Raw genomic sequence first — 21,478 nt, 5'->3', positions numbered from 1 at the left:
GCCCAAAAAAAAAGTGAGACCAATAGGTGTGCAAAAGGGCCCCAATAATTGTGCAATTGATGTGGCATCACATGATTGGTTACTTTTCACAACAAATGGTATATTTCATTCAATTATTGGTACTTATTTGTACAAAAGTTGAACATTAAATCAACAAATATGAAGGTATTAAATCAACAAATTCTATCACAAGAATTGGAACGTGCTCAACTACTAGATCATTTCCCCAATACATATTGATTTGGGATGTTAGATAATGTGTTACATCTGATTCACATTGGTCGCAGACTTCAAGAGAAAAATGTCAGCTGAAAAGGCAAGATGAATTTATTCAGCGGAGCCAATTGACCAAAAATCAAACCTCAAAGGACAAACTCAAGTTGTAAATCAATTAATCTTTCTGGGAAGCCCCGCGTTTTTCTTCACTAAATTTTTTGGCTATACATATTGATTTGGGATGTTAGATAATGTGTTACATTCGATTCGCATTGGTCGCAGACTTCAAGAGAAAAATGTCAGCTGAAAAGGCAAGATGAATTTATTCAGCGGAGCCCAATTGACCAAAAATCAAACCTCAAAGGACAAACTCAAGCTGTAAATCAATTAATCTTTTTGGGAAGCCCCACGTTTTTCTTCACTAAATTTTTTGGCTATACATATTGATTTGGGATGTTAGATAATGTGTTACATCCGATTCGCATTGGTCGCAAACTTCAAGAGAAAAATGTCAGCTGAAAAGGCAAGATGAATTTATTCAGCGAAGCCCAATTGACCAAAAATCAAACCTCAAAGGACAAACTCAAGCTGTAAATCAATTAATCTTTTTGGGAAGCCCCACGTTTTTCTTCACTAAATTTTTTGGTTATACATATTGATTTGGGATGTTAGATAATGTGTTACATCCGATTCGCATTGATCGCAGACTTCAAGAGAAAAATGACCAAAAATCAAACCTCAAAGGACAAACTCAAGCTGTAAATCAATTAATCTTTCTGGGAAGCCCCACGTTTTTCTTCACTACATTTTTTGGCTATACATATTGATTTGGGATGTTAGATAATGTGTTACATCCGATTCGCATTGGTCGCAGACTTCAAGACAAAAATGTCAGCTGAAAAGCCAAGATGAATTTATTCAGCGGAACCCAATTGACCAAAAAGTCAAACCTCAAAGGACAAACTCAAGCTGTAAATCAATTAATCTTTCTGGGAAGCCCCACGTTTTTCTTCACTAGATTTTTTGGCTTTCCATACCGGCCACCCTTACAATTAATTTGCATTAAATAGGGACTTGGCCTGTAGCTGAACGTTGTGTCAGAATTCTCTGGATGAAAAATGCAGGAACCCAAACGAGGTACATAAACCTATCTTTCACGAGAACAGATGGTCCACTTAAATAATCCTTTTTGTAATATGTTTTTCTAAAATTTATTGTCAACAAATTTTAATAGATTTTGAGGAAAACAATAATAATAAATAGTCTATTCAATTCAATAAATTAATTATATTAATCGGTTTAATCACCGAAGCGGGAACTAATTAGTACTTTGCTTGTGTTCATAGAGAGACTGAACATGTTTAACTGGAGTGTAGGGATCAAATTAATGCTGTTTCTTCTTCCAAATTCCTCCTGGGCTGAGCTTGTGAGGGCTACCAAGCAAAATGGAATCCAGTCTCCAAGTGGGTAAGACTTTACTTGCCATATCTGTGTTTTCAGTATTTGTTGCGTGGGACATTGTAAAGGCGTGTTATAGAAGGGATAAATGGATTCAGGGCAGTGGTCTCACTCTCACTGCCTTGTCCGTTCAATTTCTTGGGTATCTTGATGCCCAAAACCTCAATCACAAATCAAAAGAACAGGAGTTAAAAGTATTGTTGAAAAATCAACTGTCTGTTGATAATGATCGACTTGTTTTCTGCACATTTTTGGCATGCGTGCTGCCGGGCGTGGCCTTTCATAGCTCTGGGGGAAGGTGGTCAAATATTGCAGCTTTAGCAGTAAGTTTATGTTTGCATATGTCCACAGAGATTTATGTGCTTCAAAATGTTAACGACCCTGCATTCAGAAATGGAGGGAGGGCGATGTTTATTTCATCCAGTGTGCTTCTGCTGGTGGCAGCCATTTCCCTCGTGCTTTACATAGGCTTGGCTATTATAAATTGTAAATTCACTCGTGACCGTCTAAATCACAAGATTGCTAAGATGGTTAAAGGAAGAGTAGAAAGTCAAATGCCTAAAGAAAATTTAAAAAGAATGCTCGATACAGAGAAGTTTTATGTATTCAAGTATTGGGCTATAGTTCGTGGTTGTCAGCAAGAATTTTGGCTGGTTAGCTCGGCCTTCAGTCCAGCTGTGCTAATGATTGTGACGACATGTGTTGCAATGGTGGTGGCCAAAGCAATATCTCCACAATCTCTTTTACATCATGAGAGTAATAATAGTGTGAGGTGGACATTGTGCTTCCAGTGCGTTTTCATCCTCACAGGATGGGCTATTCTCATCTGGAGATGGGCAGTATTTCTCTTGCTTTGTGTCTCGCGGGAAGCTGAATTTTTCGCTTACCGTTCGTATATTAAGGTATATGGAAATCGCTTCTTCCGGTTAGTATACCTTTCTATCCAAAGAGCCTGGAATTGGAGCCCACTTGATGATGGCCGCTCGTGTTGGAAAAATATACTAACCCGTGTGTGGAAACCGGTAAGAATATTAGTTTTCTTGATCATTCTCATAATCATGCTTCCTGTAAGTCTCTTTTGTGTCGCGATCTATTTGCTCGTGCTCGTCCATTTTTTCTGTTGGTGGTTGTCAAAATTATTGGCACGGAGTATCACCATTTTACCGTTCGCCAAGGCCTTTATCGACCAGATCAAATATTGGGTGTCGGATGCAGAAGTGGAGCTCAAAACAGCAGCTGACGAAATTTTGTACGTGTCTGAGTCATCATTGAAGCGAATAGAGTCTGTGATAAACGGAGCTTCTGAGGAGGGCAAAAACTCAAAGGAAATAGTAGAGGTAATTAAGCACAGTGTCAAGAAAAGTCGTGAAGAGATTGGAAAACAGTTTTCTCCAAAGGGAGACATATATTCCTACATAGGGGTGTGGAAGATGGCAGCAGTCGCGGCAATTTCTTTAATTGCAGAACTTAACTATGGTGGGGTTTCAGAAGAGATTATTAAAGATGTTGTGGAAGCTTTCAAGGAGGAGAAAGAACTAAAGATTGTGAAGGAAGCCGTGGAAGCTTACAAGAAGGCGAAAGATCTACTGGCATTTCTAGACTTCCCTGATAACATAACAGTGAGCCCCATTAAATTATTTAATTCAGGCAGCAGCCGAGCCTACCAAATGAGTTTAGAAGCTGACATCGAAATGCAAAAGATAGAAAAGCGGGATAAAAAAAACTTGCATCCTAGTGCAGAGTTAACATTCAAGGCGGTTGAGAAAATTGTTCATGAGTTTGCGTCGAAAAAGCAGTGTGCTACGTTCTCCAATATCAAGTTCTATCAATATTGGAGTGGCAAAAGGTCTCTTGATTTAATAGAGTATCTTGAAGATACTGATATTCTAAAAGAATTTAGCATGAAATGTGTGTGTCAGGCCATTTCCGAGGAATCTTACTGCAACAAGGAGGAATTGGTCAATAGAGCAAAGAGCTGCTTGGGAGATATAATAGCATGTGGTGTTTTAGAACTACCCAAAGTCTTACCTCAATACTGTAGCAAATGGGCAGAAGATTTCAAAGAAGAGAATTTAATAAAAGCACTTAAACTACAAGAAAAGTTCAGAGCAATTGAGGCCTGGATTTCGGCGGCCACAAGAGACGAGGAGGAAAATAAGTCACCAGAAGTTACCAAGGTAGACATCGGACACGAAATAAATGATGAGGAGGCGAATTCAGCGAGTAAGTATCCAAAATTCCCAAGCATAAAATCTGTATGGTTTATTCCTTTATTTGACTACCGTGTAGGGGTTGCGTTTACTATTCTTCTCCATACTGTGTAGGTTATTTAACTAAAATGGTATGCATAATACAAGATTTTTTAAAATTAATTTTAATTTAATAAATTAGCATTTGCATTTCAATGAGGTGCAATGGTTATGTCTATAAGAAAATATATTTTGGGTAATATACGTAGAAAATTGTAAGAAATAAAAATTGTCTTTGTAAGGAGTAATTATTTACTCTATATGAAGATGATTGACTTAAGTGATAGATTATATTGAATACATTTCTTATTGACCGATATGTAGAGTTGTTCATACTATCTCTTATCCTCCAAAATCTTACATTTATTGTTAGGGTTCAATTAGTATTATGATTAGGGTTAGTATTATGGTTAGAGTTAATGCTATTTATATAAACTATAAATATTTCCTTCTTATTTCATTACAATAAAGTGCATGACACATGGTCATAAGTAGGGGAAGATCACCAATTACCATCCATGTTCCAATAATTGTTCACTCCTTGTAGATCCAACCCCACAATTACTAACTTTAAAGAAAAGAAAAAATAAAAATAAAAGCCCATTAATAAATTTCACATATAGCAATCATTTCTCATTTTTAACATTTTTGGGCTATAATTTATGCACCTTTATGGATGCCCGAAGTGCACAATTACTGGGGCATTTGTGCATAAGAATTGACAATTTTAAGTGCATGGTTATTATGGCATCCAAATGATTCTTTGAAATGTATACTTTTTATCATTGCATGCATAATAGATTAGAAAGTGACATTGCCAAATGATAAATCATTCATTTTTTTTTTTACCAAGATGTGACTCTTCCTCTTCTTTTTTTTGCATTTTTTGCTGCCTTATTTATTTGTCGTGTATATTTCCTAAGGAGAGGCAACAACAAACCTTCCTACACCTACTTTTTTGTGCTAAGGCTCTTGTATGAGCACTACATTCACTGTCAAATGTAAGAGCATGCACACTGTTCGTATATGTTGTCAATTGCCGATGCAAAGGTAGGAAGTGTGTTTATTCTTTGTGAAAGTGAAGCATTTATATGCTAATAGTAGAAAGCACTAAAGTTCTTTCAATACATCTAAATATTTTAAATACATTTATTTATGAGTTATTTAAAAAATTAGATTTGATCTTTTCAATAAATTGTTGATTCTTTGTAGGAGGCATCTATTTTGGATTTTTTATTTTATTTGAGAGAATCTTTGATAATTTTTTTATTTAATAAATTAAGTTTAGATTTTTAAGTTAAATGAATAATAGGGTAAGATAGGAATTTTTTTTTTCAAACATTGAAAACAAAATCATGTCCTCATCCATGAATGCTATTAGCGCGATCTAAATAAAGAGGTCACAAAATTTCTCCCTTTACTGTGGAATCTAAACAAACTAATTTTCTTCTTTAAATCTGGACAAAAGAAATTAGGTTTCGGAAGAATCACAAGAGCTCAGCCATTTCCATTTGCCTCATGTAGACAGTTAGCACAGTATATCACAGAATTATAAATTTAAATTATAACATCAATCTGTTCAAACTCTTTGACCTCAATCACTAAAAACCGCTAATAACAAATTTATTAAATAATTACACTAAAGGTATAGAACGTCAAAGATAAAACCATCTACTATTCGATCAAAGAAATCTTGACAAATTACGATAGATTGAGGAGAAGCGACAACAAACCTTCCAAATTTTTTTAACAGTTTTTAAAATGATAAGATCAAATCATTATGAGCAAAATTATTATGATAATTAATCCAACTAAGATCCCAACACCACCATCATTTAGTCATAAACACACACCCTGAGAGACAATGTAACTAATTTTATACAAGGAAACAATTAATAAATCTGTATGGCTCAAGCTTCTTTATTTAATAAAGAAATGCACACCATTCAAGGCAGTATAGAAATTGCGTAAAGAAAAATAGCAGCCACTTTGCGGGAAATTGTCTTTGGTGCAAAAAATACGAATGCTCTTTTTCCTGGGGGCAGTTCCTGAGACCCCCCACGAGCAGCTCGGTTAGCATGACGGGGAGCCATACAAAACTTTCTAGCACTTTTTTTTCAACTAATCCGTTTCTTTACTATGCACCTTTTTCGGCAAACAGCTAAAAAAATTTAGGTCTGAGCAACGGCGTGAGAAATGTGGAATCTGGTGGGGAGTCCCCACCTAATAAAGTCTATCGACCAAAGATGATTTTAGAATAAAATAAAAACTATTTTTTGGTAGAGAAGAATGAGTCGAGGATGGTTTTGGCTATGTTAGTTTTTAGGCTTTCTCTCCACATATTATTGTCTATTGTTGTAGTTCTTATGTCACACTGCATTTATTATAAGACTTTCTATTTTATAATGGTTTTGGTCAACTTTATATCAATTGATGTTGGTGTTCATGTTTTGGTATATGGTGTTAATGATTCCTATAAATGCAAATGTGGTTTTACCTATTTTGGAATTTGATTATGTATGTTTATAGTTAGAGTAGTATACATAGGTTATTTTGTTGGGAAGGTCTTCCTTGAAGGCATGCTTCGAATTTGGGTCACCAAGTCATGAGCCCTTCATGGGGTCTATCTTGATGGTGCCCAAAACCTTACTAAAGGGATTTTTTCTTTTTCGTTTTGTTAAGGTTAACTAAGTTCGGGCCATTTTCTAAAACATGTCATGATATATCTAATCATCTTTGCTTGTGTTTCAACCATGGTCTTTAGACATTTTTGTCTCTAATGAAAAGAAACTCTGAGTTCCTATTTGGATAGAGTTTTCGATTCTTCCATTATCGCTTTGGCATTTTCTTTTTGTTATTGCTTCTTCCATCAAGAAGGTCATTTATATTGAACCAAAATTGATTTTATCATGCCCAAACCCATAAATGGGTCTGTGTCGAAATGGATTTATCTCGAGACCTCAAAGACATGATTCACATTCAAATAGGATGTCTTTGTCACACCTAGTGTGTGCTCTATCTGAACTTTCCTAATACATTCTTTCATTGTCAAACTTCTATTAAGCACAAAATCAAGGATTGTTCATTATGTGTTCCAAGGGCCAAAACCCCTCCCAAGGTTCTAGACCCTCCACATGCTCTTGAGGTTTCTAAACTTGAAGAGAAATGAATGACAATGGCATGCAAGGGCAAGTTTACCTCATCTAGCAATGTGCCAAACAAATCTCAAGAACTTGTTGCTTCACAGTCATTGCCACAAGTTTCACACCCTTCCGAGAAGGGAAAGATAGTGTTAGTTTCATTGTTGCTTGAGTTTATATTCATCCCTCTATTGTATAAACCCCTTAGCCAACTTTGGTGTGTGTTGTTCAATCTCATAATCCGTGTCATCGTTGCAGCCCTTCTGGGTGTGTGGAGGAAAGAAATATTGTTTTAGAAAAAAGAATCAATGGGTTGCCTAGTCAACCAACTTTGGTGTTTGTTGCAGCCCTTTTGTGTGTGTGGAGGAAAGAAAGATTGTTTTAGAAAAAGAATCAATGGGTTGCCTGGTTTACAAAAGGCTTCAGACTTCTTGTAGAATCGATTCTCTTCTCTTGAGGATGAAGATGGTATGCAAGACTTCCAGACATAAATTTCCTCTCATGGAATGTCTAAGGTCTCATTGACCTTGTCAAGAAGTATTTTGTACATGGGATACTCGACAAAGTTGTCTTGGTATTGATGTGTTATGTCTTTAGGAAATTAAGTTTGCTCCTTTCATGCTCTTTGCAACATACTAAGTTATTTGGCCAATTAACTTGGTTCTCACCTCCAATCACGAGGCTAGTGTGGAGGGGTTCCTCAATGCTCAAGATGCTTCCCCTAAGTATGAAATTACTCTCCAGGATTACCTTTAAGTAGTCCTTTGTTGGCTTTCTAAGGCTCAGCATACCTTTTGCAAATAATTGCTCACCATCCACAACTTGAAAGAGGTTGCCAATTTTATGGTAGATGACAAAGTCTCTGGTTGTGACGGTTTCCCATGTGAGTTCTATAAAGCCTTTTGGTCTTGTGCAAGGTTTTGACCTTCATAAGGTATATCTTAAAGATTTTAATAGCCATTTGTTAGGTAAATTGATTTTCAGATGCAATATCAAATTCACACCTAAACCTAGCAATCCGAATGATATTTGTAACTAGTGGACAATCATGCTTAATGTTTCCTACAAGATTATAGCCAAGGCCTTGGCTCTTAAAATCTGTTGTCTAACACCTCAGATTATTTGTCCTAAGCAAACTAGTTTTATCAAATCTAGGTTTATTCTAGATAATATCATTATTGTTTGGAAAGGCATGGAATGGGCCCATCACTCTAAGGAATAGGCCCTCTTTCTAAAAATTAAATTTTCCCAGGCCTATGACCGCATTGAATGGCATTTCATTTTGCCTATGCTAGGTATTCTTCGGTTTGGTCTATTTTTAATTCAATATATGCAAATTCCCTTTGGGGATGTCTCTTCGTGTATCAACATCAATGGCCACCAATCTCCAGTATTTGTGTTTCACCATTCTATCTAACAAGGGTGTCCTCTTGTCCCATCTTTGTATGTTATTTTCATTGAAGGATTTGGATACTTGTTGTCAAACTCTATCTCTTCTAGGAGAGTTAGAGGAATTACCTCACCTAAGTCACATAGCCAATTGGTTAATGGGCATTTTACAAATAAATCTTTTCTCACACTCATTAAAGAGGAGAAAAATATCAAGGGGGCTCTTCGATGCCATGACACTTTCTTTCTATCTTTTGGTTTAGCTTTCTAATGGCATAAAACTCAATTCTTCCTACAACTTCTTGTCTTCTGAGTCTTAGGTGGAAGCATATTGGAGATAGCAAAATCTTTTGATTTCTAGGCATTCCCTTTGTCTTCCAAGCCTCCCTTGTGCACCTTTGGAATGGATTCCTTGCCAAAATTGAGAACAAACTCTCTTATTAGATTACTAAACCACTTTCTCTGGCTAGTGAATTCTAAGTCTTCTCTAAAATTCTTGTAGCCACCCATATGTATTATTCTTCTTGCTAGCCCCCTCTAACACCTCTTATATGAATCTAGAAAAGATCATTCATGATTTCTTGTGGACCTCTTCTAAAGACCATAGGGATTTTCATTGTGTTGTTTTGGAGTTTTATTGCCTCCTGCATGATTTTGATGGTCTTAATCTCCTTTCCACCTAAAGACAAGGTCTAGCTCTTTGTGCCAAATGGATTGTTCATGCTATCTCTAGTAATGGGCCTAAAAGATTCTTCTCAAACATTGTGTTTCTTCTGGTTTTCCAACCAATAGCCTTGCCTAGAATGGGATTGGCTTTCAAACCCTTCTTGTTATGAAAGGGGTTGTCCATATCAAGGGCACTTTTGTTGCCAAAAAGCATCTGGCGTATCGAGGAAGCCATCAAGCCTTGGTTTTGGTTGGCCAACTCTAGCTTTCGAGATGGGATATCTTTTGACTAACATGTAGCCTTTAGTGGTCTCCTCATTCAAATTCAAGGTCTTCCCTTAGCTCGAGTGCCACGGGTTCATACCTTGTGGTTTCATAAAATGGGCATTTGTATGCCCTATGATTTGATCTCCAAAGTTGTACTATGAATCTTGATTCTTGGGAGGATTTGAAAGTCTAGTACCGTCTTTTATAACTATATCAAGAGAAATTTGACACAATTATGTCAACTTTGACTCTAAATATGCTACCAAAACTTTGCATACAGTTTGTCCAACCTTGGTGAAAGGATCGACATTGGCATCCTAGCACCTCTTCTACAATTATAAGTCATGCCTAGGTTCCCATTGGCTCTCTCTGCACCTTTCCATTGTGCTTATTCTCAATTTATGGCAGCATTTGCAATCACCTATGTTATTTTGGCAACAACATTTTTTACAACATCTAGTCAACTACCCTTAATCCTAAATTTTCCTATTTTACCTTGTGTATTCTTTTCCAAGGCTTTCTTGTGGCCTCTCGCCTTAGGCATATGGGAGTTCTAGACCCTCATTATCTATTTTGTAGCCAACTACAGTCTTTCAAGCAACTCTTCTAGTTTTGTTGCCATGCTCAACATTTGTGGAGTCGGATCCATGACTTCTTTTCCCCCTTTCAACTAAAGCTTGTTTCTTTGCACATGGTTCTTTTGGGGGATTACCCTCACATTCCTTTCAAGTATACCTAGATCTAGCATGCTTTCAGGATAGAGATTCTTTTTCTCTTATGGAAAGATATGAATGTTGTTATTTTTGCTCATGACTCTATTGATACTTCTATTTCAATTTTTACTAAAGCCTCTATTTGTAGCAATTTTATGCTTCGGATTCAAGTTCAAACGAATAAAGTGGTGTTGACAGTAGCCCACCTCCATGAGTTACTTGATCACTAGGCAATGCCCCTTCTATTGTGGTTGGGATCTCCTCGAACAATTCTTTTTTCGTGGTCAATCTCTGCCTCACAATCACAAACCTGATTGGAGCTTTTTGGCTTAACATTCCGAGTCCCCAAAATCTCAAACTCTTCACTGTCACTCTAGTGTTAGGAGCGGCTCAGCTTGGCAGTACTCTAGCTCTCCCCATGCACAGAAGTTCTTCCATTGGTTGGCCTATGTGTGGGGTTGGGTCGTCTACCAATGGTGGTAGCGATTGGCTATCAATTAGTGGTGGTCAGCCAAATTCTTCAAAGTGGCTCCCTTGGTTGGCTTGAACGATTTCACCTGCAAGGGATGAAGATAGAGAGTACAGAGAGACTAATTTTAATGTGGGGTGGACCCTACCTGATGTCACCCCAGACCTTGTTGATGTATGTCGTAAATCAGACGACTAAGATCCTCCTCTACCTCCCATTGGTGTTTCTCTCACCACTTAAGCAACTTTACTATATTTTTTACATGTTATCTTACTTTTCAAGCACCGCTTGTGGGACTTTGAGGGGTGACCTCGTGTCCCTCTATATTTTTTTGTGGGTATGTGTATTTTTATATAAATTAATAAAATTTGATGCATGTATTCATTAAAAAAGAAGGTAATTGTAAAAAGCAATGGTCCTCCTATTCTTTATTTTTCCAATCAAATTTACTAAAATATGTTTAGTTTAATATAATTTTTTTTTGTATTTGATGTAAAAAGTAAATAAAGTAATAATTAAATTTAAATATTTTTTATTTTTTAAATAATATTTATAGTGCATTTAAGCAATTCAAATACTTTTTTTGTTGAGAAAAAAAGATAAAAAGTAGAATGATTTTTTTATAAAATCTAATATTAATTGACTTTTAAAAAAAAAAAATATTTATATAATATATTGAATTTTATTATATATAGACATGGTTTTTTTTTTTCAAAAATTGCTACCTTATATTACTTCCAAAGAAATTACATTTAGCCACAAGCAGGATATTGATAACATCAATGACCGCCTGAGCTCTCTCAATTTGATTAGAGGGAAACAGATATCTATTCTCACCCATCATATATTCATAAGTCTCCAAATTATTTCTACCTAAACTCTCCCTTAAATACATTATAGTATCATACATATATCCATTCTCCAGAATTTCCTCCACCTTGAAAGCATCTGCAACCAGATCGGTGAAAGCTTTCGCGTTCAATTCACCTAGGGCCGCCAACGCTTACTCTTGAAACTGGTCTCCCACCATGTGTTTGATGACTTTCTTAGTGTTTTCATGGCTTCTCGTTGTCCTTGTGATAGTGTTTTATATAAAGGCCTAAGTAGGGGAAAGGACCCAGTAGTCGTGCACCCTAACTTCACGCTTCTCAAAATCCTACTTGGAAATTTCGAATCACTCCGATTTTTTTACAGCAGCTTACTTGGCAAGTCCCCTGCTTATAACTAAGGTTTCAGGGCCACATCATCAAATATGATGCCACATCAGCATGCTTTTTGCCAAGGTGTCCAAAACAGCCCCAAAAAAAAGTGAGACCAATAGGCGTGCAAAAGAGACCCCAATAGTTGTGCAGCCGATGTGGCATCACCTGATTGGTTACTTTTTACAATATTAGTACATTTCTTAACAACTATTGGTACATTTCCTAACAACTGTTGGTACATTTCCTAACAAAAATTGATATTTTTTGTTTCAAACAATAGGTTTTATTTGTTCAATTTTTAGAACAAAAGGTATCAACAACCCTCACAACAATTGGAACATACTCAACTACTGAGTCCTTTCCCCTAGTCTATAAACTTCTATCTAATCCTTAGAACGGAGGATTTACTCAATCTTCTTGGCCAGCTCAGAACATCTCCAGTTTCAGAAAGTACTCTCATCGTATCTCATAGATATACTTCAAGATCTTGCCATTCTCGAGGATCACTAACAAGACGCGATAGCTCGGACTAGTCGATGGCATGATTAGATAGGAAATCCATCGCTGACTTTTCCTCCCTATAGACGTCGTTTCAATTCTTATGTCCACATCTATGACTTCCACCTAGGTGTTTTCCCTGACATCATAGCACGGACCACATTCAAAGAGTCTCCTTATACATCTAGATTCTTCTGTCCTTTCTTTCTGCATAAATTCAAAGCATTCCACAAGGCGGCAAAGTCAGAGCCAATATTCGTGCCTTCTGGCAATTTGATGGAACTCGCCCCAAACCAAATTTCCTTTGTCATTTCAAACAATGAATCCAGCTCTCGAGAGCCACGGATTCCCACAAGATGCATCGTCAAAGTTCAACTTTAAACGGCCTTTAGGTGGCAACATCTAGCGTGCCTTTATACGGGCCCATTTATTGTTTATAATCTCTAATTTAGGGGGAATAAGGTGAGGCCGCCTATACGCCATTCGATCATCCCAAGAAGAATATTTATCATGGATTTTACTATGATCGACAGCATTGATATGTTCACAAATCCCAAACTCCATTTTACTAAGAAGCTTATCCAAACACAAAACCGTTCAAAGATGCGTTGGTTTCTTTCGTTCCATAGATTCTAGATGACAGTTGTCATGATATCATACCACAGCTCCCCCCCCCACAATACTGCTCGCTTGTTCATTAGAGGCCAACTCACGAAAATATCCTTCAAACATTGCAAGCAATAGAATGGGATAATCCAACTTATCTACCTTACAATAAACAAACAAGTGGTCAAGGGTTTCTTCTTGGTTTAGACACATCGAACAATGAAAAGGACCTACAACCCCCAACTTCATCAACCTTTCTCCTGTCAAGATTCTGCTCTACACCGCTAACCATGCAAACGCTCCGACCTTCGACAGGATATTGGGATGTCAACATAATCCTAAATTCCATTCACATTGCTCCATGTCTCCCCAAATGATGTTGTAACCCAATCTCGGGGAGTAGTTCCTAGATTTTACAACACACCAGAAAATTCCATCGTCTTCCTCGTCCAGAAAAACTTGCCTTATAGTTAACTCTCTCTCTCTCCAAAGTTTCCTTTAACTCTCTACCTAACATGCCTACTTCTTTTCATTTAAAGGATAGCAAATTGTTATTGTAAGAGATTTTCATATAATCTCTAACCTTGTTTCCCCAAACGGACTCAACATTTATCTTGCTCTCCATACTCGAAAAAAATATGATTGGCTTGTGCCCATTCCACAAATCTATCCAAAAATCAGCTTTACCACCATTTTTAATCCGCCATGACAAATGGTCTATGATTGCACTCTTGCTCTTGATCATGAAATTCCAAATTGCCAAACCATGTGGTGGGTTGGCAATTATGAGGATCCTCTCTTATCTATCCTCGTCTAGATACTTCCTTCTCAGAACCTTGCTCCATAGTGCCCCAGGCTCTTTAAACATACACCAAATCAATTTTTCCACCAGTGCTCTGTTTTGAATACTCACATCCCTAATGCTTCCACCTCCTCCTGATTTTGGCCTTTTCACTAAATCCCAGGCTAATAAGGGGATTTTATGTTGATCATTAACTTCGTTCCATAAAAGTATTGAGTTTTTTTCTTATATCTCCTGCCGCTTTGTTTTTTATCTCCAAAGTAGACTTCATGTAAATGGGAATTGCTGACAATGCATATTTGACAATGGTGATCCTGCCTGCCAACGTGAGTCTTCTTCCTTCCCAGTTTCTGTCTTTCTCCCACATTTATCCACCACTTCCTTCCATAAAGAACTTTTAGCATTCCCTTCAAACATCGACACCCCTAAATAAGTTTCTGGTAGTTTCTCCACTCCAAAACCCTTAGCATTCCCTTCAAACATCGACACCCCTAAATAAGTTTCTGGTAGTTTCTCCACTCCAAAACCCAGTGATAAAGCTATCCTACTCTATGCAGTTTTACCCATATTGAAAAAATAGATCCTCAATTTCTCCTTGTTGATACGTTGTCCTAACACCAAGCAATAGTCTTCTAACACCTTATTGATGATAGATGCTTCATCATATGACATTTTGCCATACATAATGGTATCATTTGCAAATAACTGATGAGAGAAAGGAGGCAGAGATTGCACCGTGTTCATGTCTGACCAAGCCTTTGCTCTTCTTAGCATTGCTATTTTCTTGCTAAGAGCATCTGTCATGACCACAAATAAAAAAGGAGATAGAGGGTCTCCTTGACGGTAGACCCCTTCCCCCTAGAAAAAAAACCCACATGGTAAACTATTTATAAGAACATAATACCTTGGTGAAGATATGCAGTAGAAAACCCACTCTACCCAATGTTCGCGGAATCCAAATTTCTTCATGTACCTAGAACTGAGAATCTCCATTGAACATGATCGTATGCTTTCTTAACATCTAGTTTTAATATGATACTCCTCATATTTTCCTTCTTTATTGAATGTAGGATTTCATGAGCAATTATTAGACCATCTGCAAGTTACAGCTAGGAACAAACCCACATTGTTTGGGAGATATTATATTTGGGTGAATTCTTTTTAATCTATTAGTCATGACTTTTGCCACAATTTTATATATAGTATTACATAAAGATATAGGACAAAAATAAAAGAAATCATGTACCTCTTGTTTCTTTGGTATCAAAGCAATGTTTGTGTTGTTCATCTCCTTGAGCATCAATCTTCATTTTCTAGACTCTTCCACTACTGCTCAAATGTCTTTACCTATTGTCTCCCAGCATTTTTGAAAAGCCAAAGAAGTGAACCCATCTAGCTGTGGAGCCTTATCCGGGTTCATTTGAAAGGTGGCTTCCTTCACCTCTTCCAAGGAGGCTAGAACCATCAACATTTTGTTGTCATTAGTCAAAACTAGTGAGGGAGTCTCGTTTATGAAATCATAATTAAGAACTGATCTGCACTCTCTTCTCCACCAAGCAATTTCTAAAAAATTTGACCCCTTCGTCCTGTATACCTTTCTCCTCCATAATGAGTACCCCATCAGTGTCCACAATCAGAGTGATTTTTTTCCATCCTCTTTTCATCTTTGTAGAATTTTGGAAACATTAAATGTTACGTTCTCCTTCCTTGAGCCAATTTTCCCTTGACTTAGATTTCCAGTAGCATTCCTCTCTTGCAAAACCTAATCTGTCCAACCTCTCGACTATGTTTGAAAAACCTAATCTTCTGTTTGTCCAAGTATACTTCCCATTTTAAGGAACAATATCTGAGAGCCCATTCGAAGTAACAAAGTGGAGGAAATCGGATTAGGACTGCATCATTCTTCCCACCCCACCTACTTTATCACTCAGATGCAAGACGTCGTTAAAATCCCCCGCAAAAATTGCTTTATTCTGTCATCCTTGCAAATCTAGACTCTGGGTTCTCCAAAGTTCTTGTTTTTCCAGATTTTTAGATGGGCCATATACATTAGAAAGAATAAATTTTAAATACGATGAAAGACTTCTGACTTCACATTTAATCCAATTATGGTTTGCCAACAATATCGAGATTGAAAGCTTATTTTGTTTCCATAATATACATAATCCTCCTAAAGCGCCCATTGCTTCCTTCACAAATCCCAACCAACTGAAACAATATTTTACAAAGGCCTCTGCATTATCTTTTGATAGTTTAGTTTCTTGAAAGACAATAATATCAATCAGCTGACAATCTATTTGGTGCTTTATCAAGTGCCTTCTGTTACATTCCAAGTGAGAATTTTACTCCCCTGGATCTCAGTAAATATGTTTTGATGGAAGCCTGATCAAGAAGCAGTCCATCTTCTGCTCTCTTCTTCTTGTTTGTTTTCCTCCCTGTTTTTTATTTCACCGACGTATCTTTTGGGAGATTAGCCATAATCTAGCTAATGGTCCTTGGTTCCATAATGTCTAATTCGTCTTCCTCCTGTTTTCATATTATCATTGGTATTTTAGGTGGCTCTTGAGGCCCAAATGGATTATCTCACACCTTCGTGTTGTCTCCCACATGGCAATATACTCTGCAATATCTTTGTCCACCTGTAAGGTCCAGCACGACACTTCCTTCTCCTCAAAACAGAATTCCCCACATGGCAATATACTCTGCTTTCTTCTTGTCTGAATTCCCCTAAAACACTCCTTGCCTCTCCATCTTTTTAACTGGACAAGAACTTTTGGCTTGCACTCAACTGTAGTCTTCAATCAAGTTATTCATCATAGTCTATATAGAGACAAGTTATTTACATATTTTTAATTAATAATATATATATATATATATATGGCATATAAATAAAAGTTTCTACTTTTCTAAAATAAAGACATTTATATAAAATGGAGAATAAATTTGTAAAATAAATTAATAATTAAAACAACATATTTCATAAATGATTAATAATATAGAAGCTTCTTTTGATATTTAGGATTTATATGTAGAATGTCACAAATATTTTTGTTTGTATGTTGTTATTTTCAATTAGGAGTATCCTATAACAAGTAGAAAGAATTAAAGTAGTCTTGTATTTTTCTTTGTTGAGTAGAAGTCATGGTAGGAGGTAGACATTCAGGCTATGTCGTAATATAATTCATCTTAAATATGATCACCATTTCAACTGCATGAACTTGAAGATAATTTTAAAATTAATTGTCTAATTAACTTTTTCAGTCTATTATTTTCGTGAATATCTTCTTTTATTTTGCCTATAATATTTCAAATTGATTACATAATAGTTAAAAAAATAAATTGATCTCATTTCTATTTTTATTATCTTACATCTAGAATAAGGTGAATAAATTCTATGAAAATTTTGTTGAACAATAGTTAAAAAAAACAAAACATTAATGGAGTTCCTATATAACTTCTAAAATTGAAAAGTAAAATAGTTTCAAGAATTCATAAAAAGGCTTTGATTTTTAATCCAAACCCCTTTAAGATAGAACTAAAATATAACAATAAGGCAAATATATAAATATTATAGTTTTTAGATTATTTGTATAGTAACTTCAAAAATAATATGTGATTTTATTTTTAAATCATGTTTCATTATTCTTTTATTTTTTAAAAATCAATAATAAATTAATATATTATTTTCACAATTGTTTAAGAATATATATAAAGTATAATAATTTATGATTTGATGAATTTATATAATAAATTAGTATTTTATTTTTTAATAGAAAGTTTAGACACTAAAAATTATTCTTACTGATCTATGGGTGGTAATGTTACAATCTAGATTTTTATTTTTGATAATGATAGTGGAGACATGGATGTCAACTTCTTGGATATGGTTAATTGTGTACAGTCATAGACGACATTGGTATAATTGGCAAGTTATTAAATTATCATTATTCCTTGAACTAGAGGCTTTACCTTTTCCATGGTTCTGAAAGGGATCTTTGAATATTGTGTGATCAAAATTAGAGGACCTAGATGGATGGTCAATCACTACATATCTGGTCTATGAGATCTTGAATGATATTCTTAAGTTTGAAATACCCCGAGGTTTTATATCCCTTTGTCCTAAGATATTCATAGAATTCATTGTCATTCCACCATAATAATGGTTTCAAATGTTCTGGTTCATAATATTTTACTTCTGGAAGTGTGACGATGTTCAAGACTATATAAGCTTTTTTAAAGTTGACTCAATTGGTTCCCCTAAGGGTGTGTATTTGTATCTTGGAATATTGGAGGACCACATTGTGAGTTGTTTTGAGCTACATTTTCTAATTGGTCATTGTTTTGCAATTGATTGTTGTTCGATGTTTGCATGTTTGATGTAGAAGGTCCTTTTAGGCTAATCATAGGTTTAGTCTTATTGACCATTGTTTGCATGTTTGATTGAATAAGCTTTTTAAAAGTTGACTCAATTGGTTCCCCTAAGGGTGTGTATTTAGAATATTGTTGTTAGTCCTTGGAGGAGGACGAGCTACATTTGCTAATTGATCATTGTTTTGCAATTGATTGTTGTTCGACATTTGCATGTTTGATGTAGAATGTCTTTTTAGGCTAATCATGGGGTCAACCTTATTGACCACTTTTGTGTCTACTACATCGTCATTTGTTACATTTTTGTTTCGTGACCAGAATTTAGATTTGTCATATGATATACTAATGTTCTCTTTGATCTCTTTAAATATTTTCGCTAGTCCTTTTTCTATGAGGGCCTTCTCAATGAAGAGTCCCTCATCATATGTATTGGAGCACTAGACTCGGAGATGAAACATCATCTTTTGATTGAGGCTTCGTATAAAAATTTGGACCAATTGTTTTTCTGGCATGTGACAAGTTGGGAAGCTCCTCCATCTCTTTTTTCATTATTTTATTTTGTTCTGTTTTTTTCCTAGAAATCTATCATAGATATTTCATGTTCAATGTTATAAGCGGAATTTGCAACTAATTCATTCTAGGTCTTTATGCAATGTGTAATAAATGAGAGAACCATTCCTTTGCTTGTCCACCAAGACTACGTGGGAAGAGGTGCATGAGATATGTATCGTTGCGTGCCATTTTGAACATATCCTGCAATCATTGCATTCCATGAAACCAAATCTCGTCAAATCATTTTGTCATTTTGCATACATGTCTACAAGCGCACTTATAACTACAAGATCCGACAAAAATCCATTTTCAATTATAATACCCTGTTCTAAATTTCCCATTTGCCAACAGGCTGGGAGGATGCTTGCAAAGGTTGTGGAATCTGGATTCGTACCCGTCAATTGCATTTTCTTAAAAGTGTCCAGGGCTTTTTTAGCAATTCCACTTTGTGCATATCCTGCTATCATTGAATTTCGTGAGACTGCATTTCTTCGAGCTATTTTGTCAATCGATTCACGTGCTTTGTGTACATTTCCACATTTCGCATACATGTCTACCAGGGCATTTGCAATCACAACATCTAAGAAAAAACCCCTTTCCATTATGCTCATACCCTTTTCTGAAGTTCTTAATTTGGACCAGGCTGGGAGTATGCTGGCAAAGGTGAACTGGTCACGTTGGACAGTGTCAATGCCTCATGAGGATACCCATAGCTTCTGTAAGCTGTAATTATCATATTCCATACCAAACTTCCGCATTTAACGTACATATTGATAAAGCTTATTTTGGAAAACTGTGCAATTAACAAATGCAAACCTCATGCTTCTGAAAGGGTTTTCCTTGAAATGCAGGTCCGCCGGATTACAGCGAAGTTGCGTATGTTTGAAGCACTGGAAATATGTATTGTTGTTCAATATACTCGTACCGCCGTCAGGAACACTAATACCATCAAAGTTGGTTTTGAGACCAGTTATTTATTTGTTTCTGTAAATGAAAATGGTGTTGCCTATTATATTATCAGTCAAGGGAAGTATTTTACTTCCTGATTCAAGCTAAAGTTACAATTTGTACGAAGCAAACATCAAACTACTCTGCAACAAATAAATCTAGCTTATGGATATTTGGGAGATACTATACTCATACGAGTGAGTATGTATGTATGTATGTATGTGTTTATTGTTTTAGCTTACTTTCATATTTGTATGGTTTATTTTCTAGTTTATTGTTTTAGCTTACTTTAATATTTGTATGGTTTATTTTCTAGTTTACTTTCATATTTGTATGGTTACGAAAATGAACTTTGCGATGAGCTGAATTTAGTGTCAAAATTGTGTTTGTCTTGATGTCTCAAGCTACATTTCAAAAAGGGGCGTGTGTTAATAGACGCCATTCATAAGTTTGTTAGGGAAGAAATATTAACTTTTAAGCAAACTCTTTTTTGTCAATTTAATAGTTGGCACAAATGACTGAACATAGAAAACAAATATATAGTGATGCTTAGGATGGTAATATAAACTATGGTAATGTTATGATGTACCAATTTTCTAAAATGTTTCTTCAATGAAATTTTGATGGTTTAAAATAAATTATGATTTATCATTAAATACAACACCATGGAGCACAAGTTAGCATTTTCCAAGCTCTAGTTGATTTATAAGTTAGTAAGAGCACAAACTCATGTACGTATACAAATGTTTCTATGTCAATAAAAAAATGTTTGTTTTCTAGTTTACTTTCTTATTTGTATCGCTATGAATATAAACTTTGCAATTAGCTGAATTTAGTGTGAAATTTTTGTTTGTCTCGCTGTCTCAAGCTACATTTCAAAAAGGGGTGTGTTAATAGACACCATTTATTAAGTTTGTTAGGCAAGAACTATTACCTTTTGATTAAACTCTTTTTTCAATTTAATGGTTAGCACAAATGACTGAAGTTAGAAAGCAAATATATAATGATGGTTAGGATGGTAATATATATTGATGTTCTATGGTAATGTTATGATGTTTCAATTTTTTAAAAATGTTTCTTAAATGAAACTTTGATTCTCACGAGGTGATCTTGTATCCCCGGGCCTTTTTTTGTGAATATGTACTTTAATATTATTTTCTAATAGAGAAGGCATATTCATCAAAACTTTGATGGTTTAAAATAAATTATGATTTATCATTAAATATAACACCGTGGGGCATAAGTTAGCATTTTTCAAGCTCTAGTTGATTTATAAGTTAGTAAGAGCACAAATTTAATTTTTAATTTTGAAACCTCTAAAATTAGTTTTGGGCCTATAGATTTTGCCCAAGTAAAAGGATGGACAAATTGAAAAGTAAGATGGATCTCAAGGGATGCATATAGATGGAGTTATTATTGAAGGTGGATGGAAGAAGACAAAGTCTAGCTATGAGGGTTTGAGCTAAAAAAGACATTAGTTTTGGGGCTTACTACTCTAGGATGGATACAAACTAGCTTAGCGGGAAGAGTTTTGGATGGAGAATGTCTTCATATGGGATGAAATGGAAGGGTGATGGCTTGGAAGGGCAATGGGATGGATGAAAAAGGGTTACCTACAATACCTTAGATAAATAATATCATTCACATGTAAACCCCATCAAAGAAAAGAAAATGATACTTTAAAACCTTGGAAAATTGGAACCTAGCTACAAAGAATTAAATTGACCCAATTGTTTAAATATGATAAAAATGTTTCGATGGTTAGAGCTTGAAGCTAACACAATAAAGAAACTTTTGAAATATTTTAGATCTCTTGCACTCATTCTAAAAGTAGGAAACCTTGACATCCTATGCCAAAAAATATTTTTCCTATATTAATCATTGCAAAAGTTGGGCCTATTTATAAAGTTTACAAAAAAATTTGGAGAGGTGCAT

General features: G+C 35.5%; 1 protein-coding gene across 3 annotated transcripts; it reads left to right on the top strand.

Annotated features, from left to right (window-relative positions):
* Nucleotides 1-1,550: 1,550 nt before the first annotated feature.
* Nucleotides 1,551-19,825, top strand: LOC131027620 (uncharacterized). Of its 3 annotated transcripts, none has more exons than XM_057957915.2 (3): nt 1,551-3,897; nt 19,238-19,313; nt 19,447-19,825. In XM_057957915.2, the coding sequence occupies exons 1-2, from the start codon at nt 1,662-1,664 to the stop codon at nt 19,294-19,296; spliced, it is 2,295 nt and encodes a 764-aa protein (XP_057813898.2). In that variant the 5' UTR covers nt 1,551-1,661; the 3' UTR covers nt 19,297-19,313; nt 19,447-19,825. The 3 variants fall into 3 exon arrangements, with proteins under 3 accessions (XP_057813898.2, XP_057813830.2, XP_057813967.2); XM_057957847.2 differs by having other exon boundaries at nt 19,238-19,320; XM_057957984.2 differs by lacking the exon at nt 19,238-19,313.
* Nucleotides 19,826-21,478: the final 1,653 nt, after the last annotated feature.

This window comes from Cryptomeria japonica, chromosome 8, assembly GCF_030272615.1.
Source record: "Cryptomeria japonica chromosome 8, Sugi_1.0, whole genome shotgun sequence".
NCBI lineage: Eukaryota > Viridiplantae > Streptophyta > Pinopsida > Cupressales > Cupressaceae > Cryptomeria > Cryptomeria japonica.
Note: the sequence above shows the minus strand (reverse complement) of the source record. Positions and strands in the feature narration are given on the sequence as shown.

What these genes read in the sequence shown, in the direction of transcription:
- LOC131027620 (XM_057957915.2), top strand. Translation starts at nt 1,662, where the DNA reads ATGGAATCCAGTCTCCAAGTGGGTAAGACTTTACTTGCCATATCTGTG. An exon ending in TGAGGAGGCGAATTCAGCGA is followed by an intron (nt 3,898 to 19,237) that starts GTAAGTATCCAA and finishes AATTTGGACCAG; the next exon opens with GCTGGGAGTATGCTGGCAAA.